General features: G+C 43.4%; 1 protein-coding gene across 4 annotated transcripts in view; it reads right to left on the reverse strand.

Annotated features, from left to right (window-relative positions):
- Positions 1–20,000, reverse strand: part of gpc6a (glypican 6a) — a 111,355-nt gene that overhangs the window by 6,832 nt on the left and 84,523 nt on the right. For 2 of the 4 annotated variants that reach the window (XM_060071191.1, XM_060071189.1), the window contains 3 exons: positions 14,915–15,045; positions 13,992–14,138; positions 12,884–12,913 (listed from right to left, as the gene is read on the reverse strand). In XM_060071191.1, the coding sequence (XP_059927174.1) occupies positions 12,884–12,913; positions 13,992–14,138; positions 14,915–15,045 (308 nt within the window). The remainder of the gene's footprint in view (positions 1–12,883; positions 12,914–13,991; positions 14,139–14,914; positions 15,046–20,000) is intronic. The other 2 variants (XM_060071192.1, XM_060071190.1) reach the window with 1 other exon arrangement.

A 20,000-nucleotide genomic window follows, 5' to 3' on the forward strand; every position in this document is an offset into this window, starting at 1 on the left:
GGTCTCATGCAGAACTGGCCGGTGGATGCCTCTCTGGCAAGGGAGTTCCAGTCAGCAATGATATGCCTGGCTTCGGTGTCCAAGGTGCAGGCAGTGTCATCAGGCCGCTCATTGGCTCAGCTCTGGGTGGTGAGACGACATCTGTGGCTGTCCCAGTCGAAGCTACAGCCAGCAGACAGGGACTGTCTCCTCAGGGTAACAGTGGAGCCCACAGCCATGTTTGAGAGGAGGTTGAGCGCTCCGACCGCCAAGCGGGGTTCATCTCTCGATATTTCCTCATCCCCAAGAAAGATGGGGGTCTACGCCCTATCTTAGACCTCAGGGGGCTCAACAAGTACCTCTGCGCCCTAAGATGCATGTTCTTGACGGTTCCGCGGGTTCGGCAGACCATCAAGGCAGGGGATTGGTTCGCGACAATCGATCTGAAAGATGCCTATTTTCAGATTCCGATCTGGCCAGGGCATTGGCGTTTTCTGAGATTTGCTTTCGAGGGTCGGATCTTCGAGTTTCAGGTCCTCCCGTTCGGAATATCTCTTGCCCCTCGGACCTTTACCAGGTGCATGGATGCAGTCCTCTCACCCTTGAGGCAGCAGGGGCTCAGTATACTAAACTATTTGGATATATACTAAACTATCGATTGGCTGATCAAACTCAGAGGATCTATGTTGCCAACACATGGCCCTGCTATTGACTCACATTCAGCGGCTGGGGTTGTGCCTCAACACCAAGAAGAGCAAACTGCAACCCTGCCGGGTAACATTCTCCTCGGCATGGTGTTAGACTCCAGCAGGGCTACTGTTACCCTCCCTCCAGCGAGATAGCAGTCCTTTGCAGCCTGTCTCAGTCTCTTCACCCTCAGGGCTCAGAGGGACTGGACGGGTTTGCCTCAGACTCATGGGCTTTATGGCAGCAATGGTACAGATAGTCCCTCTGGCCCTTCTTCACATGCGCCCTGTTCCGAGGTGTCTCCTAAGTGTAGGCCTGTGTCCACAGAGCCCCGCCCGTGCCAAGGTGAAGGTGTCCCAAAGGCTCTATAGAGCCCTACGCTGGTGGAGGGACCCAGCCAACATCAGGAGGGGGCAGACCATGGGGTCAGTGGCTCACCGCCAGATCGTATTTACAGACGCATCCCTAGCAGGCTGGGGAGCCGTACACAAAGGCCAGGGTATCAACGGACCCAGGATGGGCCACTTGGGGTCTCAAAGTATCAACTTGTTGGAGCTGAGGGCGGTTTGTCTAGCCCTGAAGCACTTTCTGCCGCAGCTCAAGGGTCAGCATGTCATAGTCAGAACCGACTGCACAGTGACAGCCGCCTACATCAACAGGCAGGGGGGTTTGGGCTCCCCAACCCTCTGCAAGCTGGCAACAGCTCTGTAGCTATGGGCTCATCCACAGTTCAGTTCACTCAGGGCCTTTCATGTGCCAGGGCCCCTAAACGTGGCGGTGGACATGTTGTCCAGAGGGGGACCAAGTCCAGGAGAGTGGAGACTCCACCCCCAGGTGGTCGAGGGAATCTGGTCCCGATTTGGCAGGGCAGAGGTCGACCTGTTTGCGACCAGGGAATCAAGCGATACATGTATGGTTCAAAAGTCCCAGTGCTGGTACTCTGCTGGTACTCTCTTTGAGAACAACTCTACAGTGGTTCTCAAACTTTTGCTGCTGGTGTACCCCCTTCGAGATATTTTTTCTGCGAGGTACCCTCTTCACCAGGATAATTTTTTTCTTTTACATAAATAATGTATGTGCGTTCTATTTGCCAGTGTAAACATGAACATTAAAAGGGTGCAAATACTCATAATTTAGTGAGAAACATGGGCCTGTGCTTCATGCCACTGTGCTTATTTCTTCCAACAAAAAAAGCACAGCGCCAGGGGAGGGTCAGAGCATGTAGAGGGGAATCCCATCAAAATATATTCTTCCTGAAACTGATGACATTTTTGTGAGTTTTTACTACTTACTATTCTTTTCAATTTTCTGTTGTCTAGCTTTTCGAATTGAAACATGCTTATTTTTTTATTATAGTTAACTTTTGTGTGAGTGTCTTTGTGTGTGTTTGTGTGTGTTTGTGTGTGTGTGTGTGTGTGTGTGTGTGTGTGTGTGTGTGTGTGTGTGTGTGTGTGTGTGTGTGTGTGTGTGTGTGTGTGTGTGTGTGTCTGTCTCCATGCATGTATTTATCTGTGTAAATGTGTGCACACACACATGTTCTTATTCCCCCAGGTGTGTGCATGAGCTATGTTCCCTGGGAGCTGTGATGTGGCAGCACCCAGGGGTGATGAACACGTGATCAAATCAGCTGGGCAGATTCATGATGTTGACAGGAGGACAGTGACACCAAGGTGACTTCACACCAGGTGCCATCACACTATATGACATCACACCCAGGTGACATCCCACACAGGTGACTTTACACCAGGTGACATCCCACCCAGGTGACATCCCAGTCAGGTGAGATCACACGAGGTGACATCACATCCAGGTCACATTAAACTAGGTCACATCACACCCAGGTGACCTCACCTCATCTTCCACTTCAATCACATTATAGTTAACGTCCATAATAAACCAGGACTATATCCTTCGGCAACATAACGCTGTACTACAACTATTATAAATTCTAGTTGTCAATCCGAATAATTTTCATGATTATTGAGTACAGATATGCATCATCGCGGAGAAAATAGAGGTTGGGACCCATTTGAACAGAAATGATCTCAGAATCTGTCAACATAGAGACCCGGCCTGACCACTAGACGTGTCCGGCCCTCGAGACAGAGCCGGTAGAATAGGACACCAAAGAAATAATCCTCACACACTTTTCACAGGCTCTTTCCTCCACCTTTCCACAAGCCTACCAAGTTCTTGGTAATAAATTATCTGTATTTAGGACAAATAACCCTGCTTTAAGAACACATCCTATCCAGCAAGCAGTTTTTTTAAAAGACAGTCCAAATGGTTCTCGACAGTGGTTTTTAAACTTTTGATTGGTGAATGGTTGAAAGACTTCAGCTGTCTGCTCTGCTGTTCCTCTACAGACTGTGTGGCAGTTTCAACAGTTCTGCTCTGCTGCATCTGCCCTGTAACAAACTTACAGTGATGTTCACAAGGATGTTTACCACAAGGCTTGCAAAGAGCGTCTCAGCAATACATGAATAATAGTCTAGCAATACATTTTTCTTCATTTTCTTTAGTCACAATACATTTAATGATACGTTTGCAAAGTTCACTGAATAAATAATAACACAATGTATATGTACAGTGACTCATCATGTTTTAGGGGATAATGTTAGGGTAAATGTTGATTCCTTCGATGTGTCGTGTCGTTGTCTCAATTATGGTCTCAAACCCTTGAAAAGTGTCGCTGGCCACTCAGTTGGTTGGGTGAAAAAGAAGGAGAGAAAATGAAAGAGAATCTCAGACGCTGGCATCTGGCGCGCCGACACAAGTCTGGCACTTGTCCAGCACGGCACACGAAGTCAGGCTCTTCCCCTCAAATCCTACCCTGCACATTCACATCCTTCCACCGTTCTTTCCCTCTTTCTTTATTTCTTGCTTTCTTTCCCTTTCTTTCATTCTTTCACTCTCCATCTTCCTTCCATTCTTATTTCAGTGTTTAGGTAAAAATGAACACTATCTCCTGTATCTATTTATCTGAACAGGATCCTCTGTGTCTTGCAAGGGGTCCCCCAATGCAGCCTGCCCGTGCAGACCTGCATGCTAATGCAGCCCCAGTGATTGTAATCAGGGCACTGCAGCCCGCCACAGTCCGCCACTTCAAACGCCCGCAGAGCTACGCTCCACTTCAGAGGCTGAGCCCTCTCTAGCCGGGGGCCGCGCCCTTAAGTTCATAGATGTGACCTTTATTATCATCGCAGTTATTATACATTAAAGCTCAGACGTTAGACGTTAAAGTAATAAGATGTTAAAGTTATTAGACATTGCCATGATAAGACGTTAAATTTTTATATGTTCATGAGTAGTTTGTGAGTTCAGGTTATCAGACGTTAAAGTTATGATACTTTAAAGTTGGTAGAAGTTAATGGTCTGATTTATTAGACGTTAAAGTGATCAGACCGTTAAGTTATGATTTGGTAATGTTAGTACATAAAGTGTGTTAGACGTCAACAGTATTAAACATTACATTTGTTGCATGTTAAAGTTATTAGGAGTTAGAGCTTTTAGGCGTTAAAGATATTAGATGAAGAGGAAGCAAGTGAGTGACCTCTCTCTTTGTTATTACAATAGGGGGCAGCCATTCATCAATCTCTTCCTCTAATGTCCAGGATCTTGTTAGGAATCAAGTTGGACTGTTGAGCTCTTTGAGCCTCGACCCACACACTAACTCATACAGACAAACACATTCACACATGCACAGAGACACGCACGCACACACACACACACACACACACACACACACACACACACACAGCAACAACACACACACACACACACACACACACACACACACACACACACACACACACACACACACACACACACACACACACACACACACACACACACACACACACACACGCACAGTCGCTTCTTAAAGCCTCTCTGTTCATGCCTTGAATTCTCCTTCTGAAAGTAAACACTGTGCCCCATCAATCCCCAAACACCAAAATAATATATTCATGAGAGGTTTGAAAAGTGTGACTAAAGCAGGGGCTGTTTTAGTGCCTCCCATCTATTCTAAACAAACCCTATCCTAGGTACTGCAAGCACAGATGGACATTTCACACACAGCTGGTTTTCAGTGGCCGGTCCCTGGGGTGAGGGCGCTATTTGCGGAGAGAGGCCTCGTGGACAGATGCCACACGGCAGGTAAAACAGGATCTCCAAGGTAATCACTGGGCTGGTGGGCACGTTAAAACCACACCAGCAGATTATATATGCACATGTTCCTTCCTAACAGCCGCAGCGCACCACCAAAGACAACCTGTACTGCATGATGAAGGACATTCGTTCTGAACAAATTCAGAAATATTCGCATGCATGCATTAGTGCACACACACACACACACACACACACACACACACACACACACACACACACACACACACACACACACACCAATGATGCACACACACAAACACAAAACACACAAACACGACCGAAGCACGCGCACACACAGACTACTCAACCAAATATCTCATCAGTCATGGCAGACTTGAACAGCCTTAAGGGCCAACTTGTGAAACATATTTCTTAAGTCAGAATACATACAACGATCAAAAGGCAATGCAAGGCCATGAATCTCTTTTTGGTTCATGTGTTCATGGTAATGGGTAGGTCACTGTGTTTATGGGAAGGGTTTGGTGAGGTTGTGTAAGGGTGTGGTTTATTTGTTTAAATTAAAGGGATACACAGAGATATCTGTAAACTACCATTAGCACCCAGATTCAGACAAGTTGTTTAATTCCAAATGTATCATTGTGCCTCCAGAAGGGGGGTTTGCAGTTAAGCATCAGCTCTAAGTTAGCCGCTTCCATTGACTTACAGAGTTACAATAGCCTTGCTCCTGTTCATGTGAGGGGAATACACTTTTAATGAGTTTCTAAAGATTTCCAATGTGTTCTAATAGGAGCTTAATCAAGCTCCCAAGTTCCAGTAACAACACCACCAGATTGTCGTTTGTCTAATAAACACACATACATTTCTGCACCACTTTGGACTATTTAGGCTACTGTTATGCTGTGCTGACAAGTTACCCTCCAGCCTACACAGTCAAAAGCAGCAAATCATATAATTGCGCAAGCAGTGCAGCAGAGGTAACTTTATTATCACAGGATCTAAAATTGTGTTGAATCATCTGTGTGTGTGTCTAGACAAACTAGAATCTTGTTGTGTTGTTACTGGCACTCGTTTAGAATAAGCGACTATCCGGAACACATTGTTGGAAAGTAAAAGTAAAAAAAAAAAAGGAAAATTGAATTCCCATCACATGAAAAGATCTAGAATAATGTAACTCAGCAAGTCAATGGAGGCGGCTAATGGAAATCAAATGCTAACCCCGCAAACTCCCCTTTTGGACAAACAATGAGGGAGTTATATAACTCATCTGAATCTGGGAAAGACAGGAAGACACCTATTTACAGATAACTCTGCATATTCCTTGAAAGGAAGTTTCATGTATATTAGATGTTCATGTGGTGAATGTGTATTAATTACTTAAGGTTTAAGTTATTGGGCTTGAGGTACATACACAAACACACACACACACACACACACACACACACACACACAGACACACACACACACACACACACACACACACACACACACACACACACACACACACACACACACACACACACACACACACACAATTCTAACCCTATCCCTAATCCACTGGATGCCGGATAGAGTAAATTCATTCCCAGTTACCAACATGTCCTCTGTCTTGATGAGGTTATACCGTACTTTGTACCTCTGGGTTGAGGAGATTCATTAATCAAAGAACAACAGGCTGCTTACCCCGTTTAAACCCATGACATGCCTTCATATTCATTTGAAATGATGGTGCATTCGTTAGGCTTCCCACCGCCACGCAAAGTCATTATCATGAACTCTCATTAACCGTCTGCCACCTGTTGGAGATCATCCTGATGACTCTCCCTGCATGACAAGAGGTTTAAACCGCATTAACGCCTCCTACCAAACCTGCCAGAGACATCCTGGTTACACACATTTCATTGGCTGCATCAATGGTGAGAATATGGACATTATGGAACCCTATCTTGCCCCCATTACAATTAACTTTTACACCGTGGATGTATCGTTGCTAGTTTGCACCGGGCGTAAAGCTGACTTTCCTCGCACCGCTAACCTCGCCCCACTACATTTGCGTTCCGGCGCAAAGGATACATGGTGCTGTTTCAGTGATCCAAAAAGCAATCGTGCCACTGACTGGCAAATACTTGGTCTAAATGCCCTAGCAGTTAGCGCAGTTGGTGTTGCTATTTTGACGTAGGCCTACCATGGCAGGTCGGAACTGCAACATAAGCTTACACACACTTAGGCTATATACAGCACAAACATACAAACGATTAGCCTATTTGAAATATTATGATGTCAAAGGTTGTAAAATTACATTTGGAATTGATTGTGGAATAACTGAATGCGGGTGATGTTTGGCGCGCAGTTCAACAATATGTGTACAGCCATCTGTTTAAACAGACACAAACTTAACGTGACGCATAATACAGTTCATGGCAATGTATATTAATGGGGTGATACATGCATGTTATCAACACAAGTCAATAACGATAATGCATACAATATTGGTAACAAACAGTGTTTGTTAATGTATACATAAACCCTGCCAAGCCGAATCCCCTCAAGAGCTCCCCTGCTAAGGCCAACCCCCAACTCCCAAACCCTGTGACACTACAATATTATATGATACAGATATCTATCTATATATTATATCATCTTATATTATTTAGATATAGAGCTCCAAGACTCCCGCCGGAGCTCCCGAAGTTTTGTAGTTTGTAGAATATTTTATTGAACGGATGATATTAAGAATCCTAAACGACTGCGTTGGTTTCTCTGACGTCTCTGGTACTTCCACAACACGTAGAGACCGGCCATGGTTGAGAATGAAATGGCGTTCACAAGAGGAAGCCTCTGTCAAACTCAGGCGACCACGCAAACAAGCGACCTATTTTTTTGTTGCGAATGCAGCATAACAGAATCGCTGGGAATTCCAGAGTGAAATGACAGCGCAGTATTTTGAGGGCAGAGGCTACCGCCTCTTCTGTCAGCCAATCAGGAACTGAGGAATCAAACTCAATTTTGTTTCATTAAAACTCACACACTGCTAAACTCTCTCACACACACAATGCTATTCTCTCTTACACACACTACTATATTCTCTAGCCTAAACAAGTATACTCTCTCACAAACAATACTATCCTCTCTCACAGACACTACTATATTTTCTTGTATAAACAACTATACTCTCTCACACACACACTACTATTCTCTCTCACATACACTAATATATTCTCTCACATACACGACATAACACATAATACATACATGTAAAAGGAGTATAATGGTGTGTGTGTATGAGTATAGTGGTGTATATGCGAGATTATAATAGTGTGTGTGTAAGACCAAGTATGAATTCTGTTCCAGGCGGCCCCTCATAACTCTAGGACATACGCGCGCACTCGCACATGCATATGCACGCACACACGCACACACACCTATGAGTAAGAGAGGTGGACAGAATGACAGTGGATTCATTACATAACCCAGTCTGGTTGTTATTGAAACAATATCACAAACCCATAAGGCAGCAATCATCTCCAAGCCAAACCGGTGTTTCTTGGGAAAACTAAGGAATCAAGCCCTATTGTTGGTATCTATTATTGTTTATTTCCAGATTTTCCGCTTCACATGTACTGTTTACTGGTTTGCATTCCAAACTATATGGGGCCGTAAATCATTACCTGGACGAGCGGTGGAGCAACCAACGATAATGCAGTCATACCGTCCTGGCACAATAACGCAAGGTGTTGAAATATAGGTACAATTTAGTGTGAAATGAAGCCCAGACTATACACTCTCTTCTGCTTCTGCAGTAAGGAAAAAACACCAGCGTACAGGAATCCAGGGAACCCGTCCAACACTGGAGCGTTTCGATGAGCCAGCCGTGGAGGGATGAGGCTGACGATCCGTCGCCTGGATGGCACACGTTCACTCTGGTCCCTGCAGACAGCGGGAAGTCTGGTCGGATCAGATCAGACGTGATTTCGCGCTGCAGAACGGTGTTTGGTCCAGTGAACTACCGCAGTGCCCGGTTGCATTATTATATTTCCCATCAGTGGTGGGATGTGTGTAACAGTCGGAAAGTTGGAGGAGAGATTAAGGAGTGTGCTGAGGGAAGCATTGTGTCCTGTGTGGTGGGGGGGTGGGGGTGGGGGGGGCTCAATCACAACGCGTCACCTCTGACTGGATTTCAAGATAGAATTTTGATATCTTACATTTTTGTAGTGTAGTTGTACAGTGGTTACCCCCAGCCAAAAGACTGTGGGTTTGATCCCCAATGATCACAGTCTATCTGTAAGCCTTCTTGAGCAAGTCGTAAGCCCTACCTGCCCCTTAATGGTTTGTATCTAAAATTCCCTGTAACTCACTTGACATGCTGCCTGCTTGAATACTAACAGCATAGTTAACAGCAGAGCAAAACCTGCATTTCCCTGTTTAAAGATTTATTTAATCTTAAATGATGTTTCAGACAATCCAGTGTAATGTCTGCTTATTCACAGGGTCATCCTGAATTATTAATGTGACTGTGGACTGGATACAGCCTGAAGACTATCTGATTGAGATGGATACAACCGCCTCAGCAATCAGCAACCTGTGCTGTGCGCTGTTGTTTACTGTCTGTGAGTGTCTCCCAGACCACCAAGGCAAGCATTTAAAGCCTCTTCATAATGTCTTTCTCTTAAGTGTTCTGCACCATCATTACATAAAGCTGCAGCATCAGAATGCACGCACTACCTCTCACACTAATACCAAGTTCAGGAAACCATTTCCCCACTACCTCCACCATAAGAAGGGATCTGGTAGCCTGCCTGGCCCCTCGATGTTATGACCAAGAGCTGTTGTTGCTCATCTGTCTGCGGAGAAAAAATAACGCTTTTCTGGGGAATCGCTACCTAAATGAATTGTTTACTGTTTCCCGAGTGTGTCCCTGTGTGTGTTGTGATCCGACTGGGATGCTTGTTGGCTTGAGGCCTCGGAGTAGCCCCATAGCCTCCTGACCGACGACCCTATAAAGAACGCACATCTGCTGGAGAATATTGAGCTCAGCAAAGAATACATTAACGGCTGTCTGTGTGACAGCAGATTGCAGCCGTTGGTTCGAGATCCGCCCGTACCTGCTTCTTGAGCACGTCTGCCGTCGTAGTGCTATGCATAATTGAACAGTTGCTCCGGAATGCTAGCAATGCTAGAGTGCAGTGTCTGTCGCTAACTGCTGATGCGCCAAACTATTGGTTGGTGTGGTGGAATAGCAGAAAGACTTACGGTTTGTCCGTCTTGTCATTGCGGAGAGCTAGACGGTTCCAACACCACTCTTGATTATAAAAAATAAGAAAAAATAAGAGATCTGACTCCCTTACCGAGGGTTATAATTTGCAATCAGGTAGAAAAAAAAATGTGTATGGAGATGAGGCTGTTTGTCGTCAAGTGATTAGCCGAGCCAACGAGAGCCCTCGTCTGCCACACCGGTCAGTGAACATTGTTGTTTTTCCAAACTAACAATCAGACAAACCACTTGATCTCCCAATTTGAAACCCTTTGAGTCTAACACACACATTCACAGAAACCCACAATACAATATAATATCACACACAAATACGGGAGTACTTTCCCATGCTCTATCCCTCACACACACACACCCCCCCCCCCCCCCCCCCCCCCCCCCCCCCCCACACACACACACACACACACACACACACACACACACACACACACACACACACACACACACACACACACACACACACACACACACACACACACACACACACACACAAATGATGTAAATTCCATTATTATATGCGTTAATAGACCCCACGATATTCAAGCTAACATAAGTACCTCATTGGACCACATATTTGTAGTGCTAACTACACTCTGTTTCTGTTTCGACACTTGTGCTCAACAAAACACCGTTAGAGATTGCATCTCGGTAAATCCGACTGAAACCAAAAAATACTGAATCTGTACCTGCAAATGCTTTGTTAACGACCTCCAGAGTGCATGTCTGTTTACCGTGTATCTCTGAATAAACCACGTGTTGAACCCTTCCCACTCTCCGAGGCATACCAAGCCCCGAAACCATGACATCAGAGGCTTAAGCTTTATCAAACGACACACACACACACACACACACACACACACACACACACACACACACACACACACACACACACACACACACACACACACACACACACACACACACACACACACACACACACAAAGAGGCTAACAATTAAACAAGTGAAGGTTTCTGAGATGGGAAGTTAGACTCTCTTAGTTTCCACATGGTATTCATGTTAAGTAGAGGAAAAAACAACTGAGAGAAATGGATAGACATGAGATCGAGTCAGACAGACAGACAGACAGACAGACAGACAGACAGACAGACAGACAGACAGACAGACAGACAGACAGACAGACAGACAGACAGACAGACAGCGAGAGAGAGGGTCAACAGAATACCCTCTAGTAGACACTCTTCTTGTATCACAGAACAGCATCTAGTAGTCAATCTACCTGTACCACAGAACAGAATACCATCAATAGTCCCTCTACCTGTACCACAGAACAGAATACCATCAATAGTCCCTCTACCTGTACCACAGAACAGAATACCATCAATAGTCCCTCTACCTGTACCACAGAACAGAATACCATCAATAGTCCCTCTACCTGTACCACAGAACAGAATACCATCAATAGTCCCTCTACCTGTACCACAGAACAGAATACCATCAATAGTCCCTCTACCTGTACCACAGAACAGAATACCATCAATAGTCCCTCTACCTGTACCACAGAACAGAATACCATCAATAGTCCCTCTACCTGTACCACAGAACAGAATACCATCTATTAGTCACTCACCCTGTATCACAGAGTGTACGATTGCACTGCAGGTCGGCCATCAGACTGGGTCAGGCAGCAGCCTGGGGGCATGTGGCCTGGACTGTGAGATGCTCTTGTTCTTATTCAACATGAAACTGGGTAATAAATAAAACATTGAGGGCTAGGGGCTACAAGGTTGCTTTCTTTGTTCTCGTAAACCAAATCTTGTGTGAAAAACTGAAAATGAACAAAGAAACTTTCTTCTTCTCTGAAGAAGGCGTCTGTGTTTGAATTTGTCAATGTTTTTGTATTCTAAAATAATGAAGTGTGAAGTGTTGTGTTTTACTGTGATTTAAGTTTACTTTTATTGGATGGTACTTTGAACTAGAGATGGGTTGTTTTGCCATGTATAGAAGAAGAGAAGTAGTCCAAAATAAAGGTCTGCTCCATCTTTTTTTTGCTTGCTTCCAAGTCGACTTCACAGAGTATTCCCCATTTGAATCACCCAGCATGGAGTAAAACTTGAAAATACAAAGTCTACTAAATTATTCCCCCACACAATGCACAAACAATAGTTGAGGCATCAAAACATTCAAACAGCAACATTGAATGAAAAACAGTTCAAAAGTTTGTCCGACTGTAACCGATGCGGGTAGACAGGCGGGTCGATGAAAGCACACTTGCGAAATTTGCAGAATGAGTAAGGTGTCAGAAAACAATAACAATTCCAATCAATACCATATCATTCAATAACCAACAATGTATTGCATTGAATGAGGGGGCTGGAAAAAAGAAGATGCAAAGCAGAATAATAACGTTGGATGCTAATTAGGAGATTAGATGTTAATAAGATATTTTATAGAGAGGTGCATCATGATTATTATCAATTATGATTAAAAGATTAAAGAGGTGAACTTGTTAGATTGGATTAAGATTTAAAATACAAATGTTGATGAAGAAACCAGATAAAAATAAAAATAAATGAGAATAAAGAATGATATGGATGATTTAGATAAAGAAATTGAATAGAAGTGGTTCAACTATGGGTTAAATTGAAGAGTTCCAATTATGAGATTGGAGTAAGAGAATCAGATGAAGAGGTTGAAATAAGAAACTAGGTAAAGAGTTTGAATATATACATTAGAAAGGGGTTACATGAGGGGTTTAAAAGTTCAAATGAACAGATTAGATAAAAAAAAAGAAATAAAGGGGCTAGTTTAGGGGAGTAGGTTAACAGATAACAGATCAGGAGGAGATATGGATGGCTTACGCTGTGTTGCATGTTCCTCCACACAATCCTCTGGAAGCAGCAGAAACACCAAGGAGAGAAATATATGATCGACAGGCTTAACGTTGGACAAAGAAAGGTTGAGCAGAGAAAGAGATCACAGGAGGCAAAGGATGCAGAATTACTTGGTTGCATGTCCGCCACTCTAGGGAATATTCTACATTTCAGAAGTTTGATTTACGCAGATCAGGGAATGTTAGAATGCATTACACATTGTCAATTAGACGATTAGTCAAAAGTTCACCAATTAAACATTCACAATAGTTGGAATTCAATACACCAGTTTGCCAATACAATAATCATACAAAAAACTGTATTATACAAACATTTCCCTGCTTTGGACTTTAATATCTCCCTTAGACCAAACTCTACCTCTTAAAATTCTCCACTTGCTTATCACTTTAATTGCACAGCGCTAAATGGACTCTACCTGTCTGCACAAAGTCTTAACTCTTTTATGGGGCACTTCGCTTTTATGTGGAAACCTGGACGGCTCATTAAGGTTTCGGTGATAAATAAAATTAAGGCTTTTAACTTCATATTTTATAAACCCTGTTGGAGCTACTCACGTTGTGAGCCACAGAAGAAAATATGAATGTTCTCTGCTGGGAAACCATATCTGTTTCATGGAATTCAAGACATTCAAACGTGTAATTACTGAAAACCTATCCCAAAAAATAAAGATCTGTCTCTATTGCCCTTTGGTTTTCCGTAAAGTGTACTTCACATGGTTGAGGTTAAACATATCTCCATTGAGGTAAAACATTAAACCTCAAACATTTACATTTAGCAGACCCCTTCAGCCAAAGCGACTTCCAAATGAGGTGGAGAACAATCCAAACAGAAAAAACGAAATTGGGGCAGCTACAAGGCAAGTCAAAAGGCTGAATGAGCTCGTTAAAAAGAGTGGCGTATAGTGGCCATGTGAATCAGAAAACAATGTTTCCAGTACAACATGAACTCCGATGTTATACTGGACTTCCCAGGTCTTACCAGACCCCTGTAGGCACTACCGCAAGGTGAGGCGGTCCACGTCTTACGAAAGCCTTCGAGGTCTTATGACGGGGGTCCAGGTATTACGAGCTCTTACCATGTGGTCCAGACTGGGCGCAGCTGCGGTGGTGGGCCTGGCCCGTGAGGCCGCAGGTCTGTAGCGAGGGTTGGAGTCAAAAACACTGCGCGTCAATCGTACCCTGCCAGCGCCCACCAACTTGGGTTGACCACAGAGCTGGAAAACCTGAGAGGGGTAACCAAGAGGACAGTTATTTAACCTTTACTTAGTAGGTAAGTCATATTGGTATGATACGTCTTTTCTGAGAGAGACCAGAGATTGAGCAGTGAGAGAGAGATCAGTGGATCATAATTTCACTGGATCGGCATCGTGAATCATGAATGAAGACCTTGAAGAGGACCAGGCCAAGAAGACAGTGTTCAATACAACACAAAATCAAAAGGTACAGAGAGCAACAAACACAATTATAAATTCAAAGTCAAGTGCAAAGATAATGATCTGGAATGAACAGTTCTAGGCTCCTAAAGATCGACTCAAATCGTCTTTAGGAAATAAGAGTGGTCAGTGATGTGAGCAGTTAGAGCTTATTGGTCTGTGTGGTCTGAAAGAGAGCTCATTGATGGGGCATTCTGCAGGTTTAATTACAGCTGTTTAATGAACTTGAGATAGAACTGTGGAGGTCTTTGAAGTGTGACAGGGGGAAATGTACTGTTACTCTAACCATACAAAAGGCTAATATTTGTATAGTATTTTTTACTTACTCTTGAAAAGCAAACAGATGAAACAGAACCTAGTACTAAGAGCTGACTGGTAACTCAAACATACTGCATTGCTTATTTTAAATGAACCTCAGATTCTGTGATATTCTTCAGATATTTCATTCAACAAAATGCATGCTGATGCTGAATCCTTGAGCAGGATGCCCCAACCCTGTATACCTGGTTCTTCTTCTGACTATCTATTGATCTCTATCCCTGGACAACATGATGTGGTGTGGCTACCTTGTTTCTGAATTCAAAGTTGTTCTCTTGCATGGTCATGATGGCGTCAGAGATTTTTACGTCGATGGGCTGCAGAACCTCCTGGATGTTCAACGGACCAACCAGCCGGTCAGCCACCAGCAGCATGGCATCTGACACAAGAACACAGACCCGGTTAGAACACAGAAACACACACACACACACACACACACACACACACACACACACACACACACACACACACACACACACACACACACACACACATTTACAAACGCTTGCACACTTTTACACACAAACTCAAACAGACACTCACACATTCCAACACACACACACACGCACATGCACACACACACACACACACACACAAACACACACACACACACACACACACACACACACACACACACACACACACACACATCAACACATTCACACACACACAACCCCCCACAATTCAATAATAATTGAACTGTGTGTGTTTGTGTGCTTGCCTGCGTGCGTGCATGCGTGCGTGTGTGCGTGTGTGTGTGTGTGTGTGTGTGTGTGTCTATTCTCTGAAGCAGAAGATGCTATCTTCTGTTTATGCTATCCTCTGTTTGGCTCTGGTAGCAGAAACACAGCAGGCTGGATCACCACAAGCCCCCAGGGGCAGGCACATCCACACATGCTTTCACCATAAACTACAACTTATTCTCCAATATTCACACATCTCCCTTCGCTCCAGATTTCCCTATTTTTCTCCTCTTGCGGATCTAAAAATGTGAAACTACTTTTCTATGTTATTGTCGACATATATCATATAAATGTTCTCTGAGCACAGAAGAGAAGAAAACTTGAGTGCTACAATAAAATCTGTGCGTCGGACCGAGCGACCAGGGGTAACCGCTGAATCAATACCCATGAAGACAGATAGGCCGCTCCACGGCTGCTTCTCATTCTCCCTGAAACAATGTGATTTTAATCGTTGTTCATACAGAACCCATTAGTGGCGATGGAAAGCAGCCATCGATCGACCGCTCCAGGACAGCAGTGGAATGCGTTGTAGTTCGGCCTTTTATCTGAATATCTCTCAACCCTCTAGAACCACTGTCATGGTCTCTAGAACCACAACGCCCTGTCCCTCTAGAACAGGGGTCTCAAACTCGCGGCCCGGGGGCATATTGAGGCCCACGGGATGATATTTTGTGGCCCCCTGCTTGACATCAAAGTTAAGTGTTAGTGCTACGATGTCATTAATCACGTTTCCACCTTTTATAAAAAAAATAAAAGTTTGCAAAGAAATTTGATAAGGTGCGTTTCCATCAAGTGGTTGGAGCGAAAAACTACACGCATTCCAAGGCTCGTATCCTTTTGATAACATCCTCTCTTAGGTCCTGATATATAGTGGAATTGCGTTGTTTTCCATCTAAAATAGCTGTAATGCTTTTTTCTTCGATGCGAGCAAAGAAAAGTTTTACCTCTTCAGCGGTCCACACGTAGGCCTATCTATTATTCACATTGGCCATCAGTTCCAAGGACGTATATAAAGGATGCATTGTACATATTTATAATTCGAAATTCATCGCAGTCTTTATACCACAGATACTCCAGGGTCTATAGCATATAACCGCGTTTTCTGATTGCAGTTTAATCCGTTTCCCATAATGTACCAGCTCTCGTTTTGAAGGCTGAACAGACAATTTGACTGGAATTACTTAGTAGGTGTCCATATATCAGGGATTAATGGACACGGTATAATTAAAGGATATGCAAACATAGACATATCATATATGATATAGGATGTCTACGTATATAAACGCTTACAAATATTGAGGCTACAAGTTGATGTCGGCAGGGTTGCTATGGCCGGTCGTTATGCGGAAATCGGAAAGACATTGTCAGTCCTGTGTGTTCAATTTTCGCTACGTCACAGCTGTTTCGAAAAGTGTGTTTCCATCTCACATTTTGCGCACTTACTCTCTTTCGCATTTCTCAAAAACCACCTCAAGCGAGCGGATAAACTTTTTCGCGAATTAGAGGATTTTAATGCAAATCTTGGTGTTTCCATCACCGTTTACTGATTCGATACTTCAGAATTCACATAAAATCAGGGGGATGGAAACGCAGCTATTGTCTCTAGAACCACAACGCCCTGTCCCTCTAGAACCACTATGTTAAGGTCTCTAGAATGATTCAGTCATGGTCTCTAGAAGCCATCTAATTAGTATCTAGAACCACACTATCTAGTCTCTAGAAGCCAAACTAACTGGTCTGTAGAACATCTCTATATGATCTGTAGAACCACCATCTTATCTCTAGAGTTAGTGAGACCCAGTGAATGGTGTGAGAACAAAAGAAAGAATATAAACTCAGGATCGCCAAACAATAGAACGTATAACTCTACACTCGAGACCAAGACTTCAGACCTAGACATGAACCTGGACAATCCATGTGTGGGTTAAAATACAAAAGAGGAAGATGGTATATCTTCCTAAAGTGGCATCTGGTCGTGACCACCTGGGAAAACGTCACAAACTTTTCTGAAGGTGATAAAGAACGAAGACAGAAGCAGACTTCCCTCCAAGAGCCCACCCCTGTCCCCGCCAGACACTGATATAAAACTGATTTATGAGTCAAGAGACACTCTAGTTTTCAATTTCGAGGGGGGTACACAAGCAGCCTTTCCTATCTTCACAGGAACTTAAGTCCTGAAGCTGACAACAACAAAATGAGAGAGTCATTGGGCGAGAGGCTAACGATACTTGTCAGCATATTTTCCCAAATTCATGTTTTTTGCTGAAAAAATACAAAGACAAAGGAAATAGATTCCTCTTCAGAGATCTTGAGTTTATATTTTTTATATGATTCATTTATACGTTGGTGCCTTTTACCTGAATAAAAGGTTTTCTAGTCCACGGTGTGTGTGTGTGTGTGTGTGTGTGTGAAACTGATACATTGTACATAGTGGTACAAATGAAACAGTGATTGACTGCATACTAAAATGAATGAATGAACATGAATGAAACGTAGATTTCTGTCTGCTTAATTAGTCTTTTAACCCAAATGAATGACTTAAATGAATGGATGAAAACAGTGCATTAGACCAAAGTGCTTCAACAGAGTAATTTTTTTCAGGGAAGACATTATAAAGACATTATAAAGACATTAGCGTAGTGTTAACTAGCCTCGCCTGAGTACACAAGCCGACACGCTTGGCAAGAGTCTCACTTTCAGCAAATAGGTGTTTAACCTCAGAGAGCGAGGCCGCGTGGAAAACAATCTGAGAGCAGCATTCCTTTATGTGTATAGGGTAGCTTTACTGCTTGGCCTTGCAGTGTGCTATAAGAGCAGAGTAGAAAGGTCTAGCTAGACCTACTTGTCCTCCCTCTTAGCGCTACATGCTCCGTCATTCCTGAGCTCCGCTGTTTACTTTCGTGGTGGAATTGAAGGTGATGCTTGGTTAGACTTCCATCAGGAATCAAACGGCAGGTCATTTCTGTTGGCTCTGCTGAGACTTCAGCTGGCTGCAAGGGGTTTCCAATCCCCCAGTGCTAATGCTAAAGCTAATGCTAGTGCACTTGAACTAGAAGAATCTCTAATGTTAATGCTGGTGCACTGACAATATGGTGCAAATGCTTCTGCACTAATGCTAGGGCGATAGGCTAAAACTTTCCTAGTTTTTGCTAACACTAAAGCAAATGCACAAACTCTTAATCTATGGCACTACTGCTAAAGCTATGGCGCTAACACTTAAGCTATTCTGCTAACACTGAATCTATAGTACTAGGGTAACGATGCTACGGCAAAAAAAATCCAATGGGACAGAGGGCGAAAATGAAAGATGATCAGTCACACTCTCTGCGGAAGGCTGAAATATATAAATATATGTTTACCTGAATAGAGAGATTTATCTTCTGTGGCGTTCTGACAACCTACTTTTGATTTCCCTTAATGGGTATTTTATGTATATTGAGTTTGAGGCAAGTGATTCAATGACTTTGTCAGTGCATGCCTGTGTGCTTTGTTCATATGCGTGTGTGTCTGTGTGTGTGTGTGTGTGTGCGTGTGTGTGTTTACGCATATGTGTGTGTGTTTGTTTGACTGTATGTGCATGTGAGTGGAGGTAATGTTTGAATAGCCCCAGTGTTCCTATTAGATGTGGCTGTTAGGCTAGCGGTGAGTGGACATGAGATCTCAGCCGATCGCTCATCCTCTCTGATGGGAAGCAAACCACTTACTAATTCCATACAGAATCAACACGCTGCTGGGGTTAGACAATCACACAGCTTTTCAACGCTAAACCCATAAAACATCTACTTCTTTGCAAATATGATTACCTTGTTATTTTTGTTGTTTCTCTTAATTTTTTGTCGTGATTTAACAAATGCTGTTATCCAAATCAACTTACGGTGATGCAGACACAGGTCATTAAAGAGCAGGTAGGAGTTGGACAGTGAACACAGAGGCAAGTCATTAAGCAGCAGGTAGGGGTCAGACAGTAAATACAGATACAGGTCAAAAGGAGCAGGTAAGGGTTACCATGCTTAAAGGTAGGCGCCTCAAAACCAGATCCCCCTCACCCCTATACATTCCGGCCGGTTTCAAGTTGTTATTTTATTACAAATCAAGAAACCAGAGTAAGAGATTGAGAATGTGTAGCAGTGCAATATAGTCAAATGGGAGCTGAGTTCAATTTCTTATTCCTGCAGCCTACTTGTAGCAAGATGCCCCCTAACCCCTACCTGCTCATGAATGACCTGCATAAGATTAAACTTTAAGTGGCATTGGATAAAAGAATCCACTATATCACTACATTTGACATATTTCTTATCTTCTGCCCTGCAGTAAAACCCCCAGTATATGTGGACATATTGAAAGCTGTTATTTTGCAAGCAGAGCTCCTCCGCCTCTCTTCACATTTCACACTGACTCATGTGAAACCAAACATGAATCATAATAGCATTGCCTGTGCTCCAGTCATGGCAACGCCAGTGCAACTAACGACAAAATGATAAAAGGCAGAAGAACATTTAGTTAGTGCGACAACGTACGTTTGCATAGAAGAAAGCAAATTGTACTGACCAAGCATGCTTTTTTCTCCTCCTACATGTTCTCTTCACTGTAA

This window comes from Gadus macrocephalus, chromosome 14 (genome assembly GCF_031168955.1).
Source record: "Gadus macrocephalus chromosome 14, ASM3116895v1".
In the NCBI taxonomy this organism is placed as follows: Eukaryota; Metazoa; Chordata; class Actinopteri; order Gadiformes; family Gadidae; genus Gadus; species Gadus macrocephalus.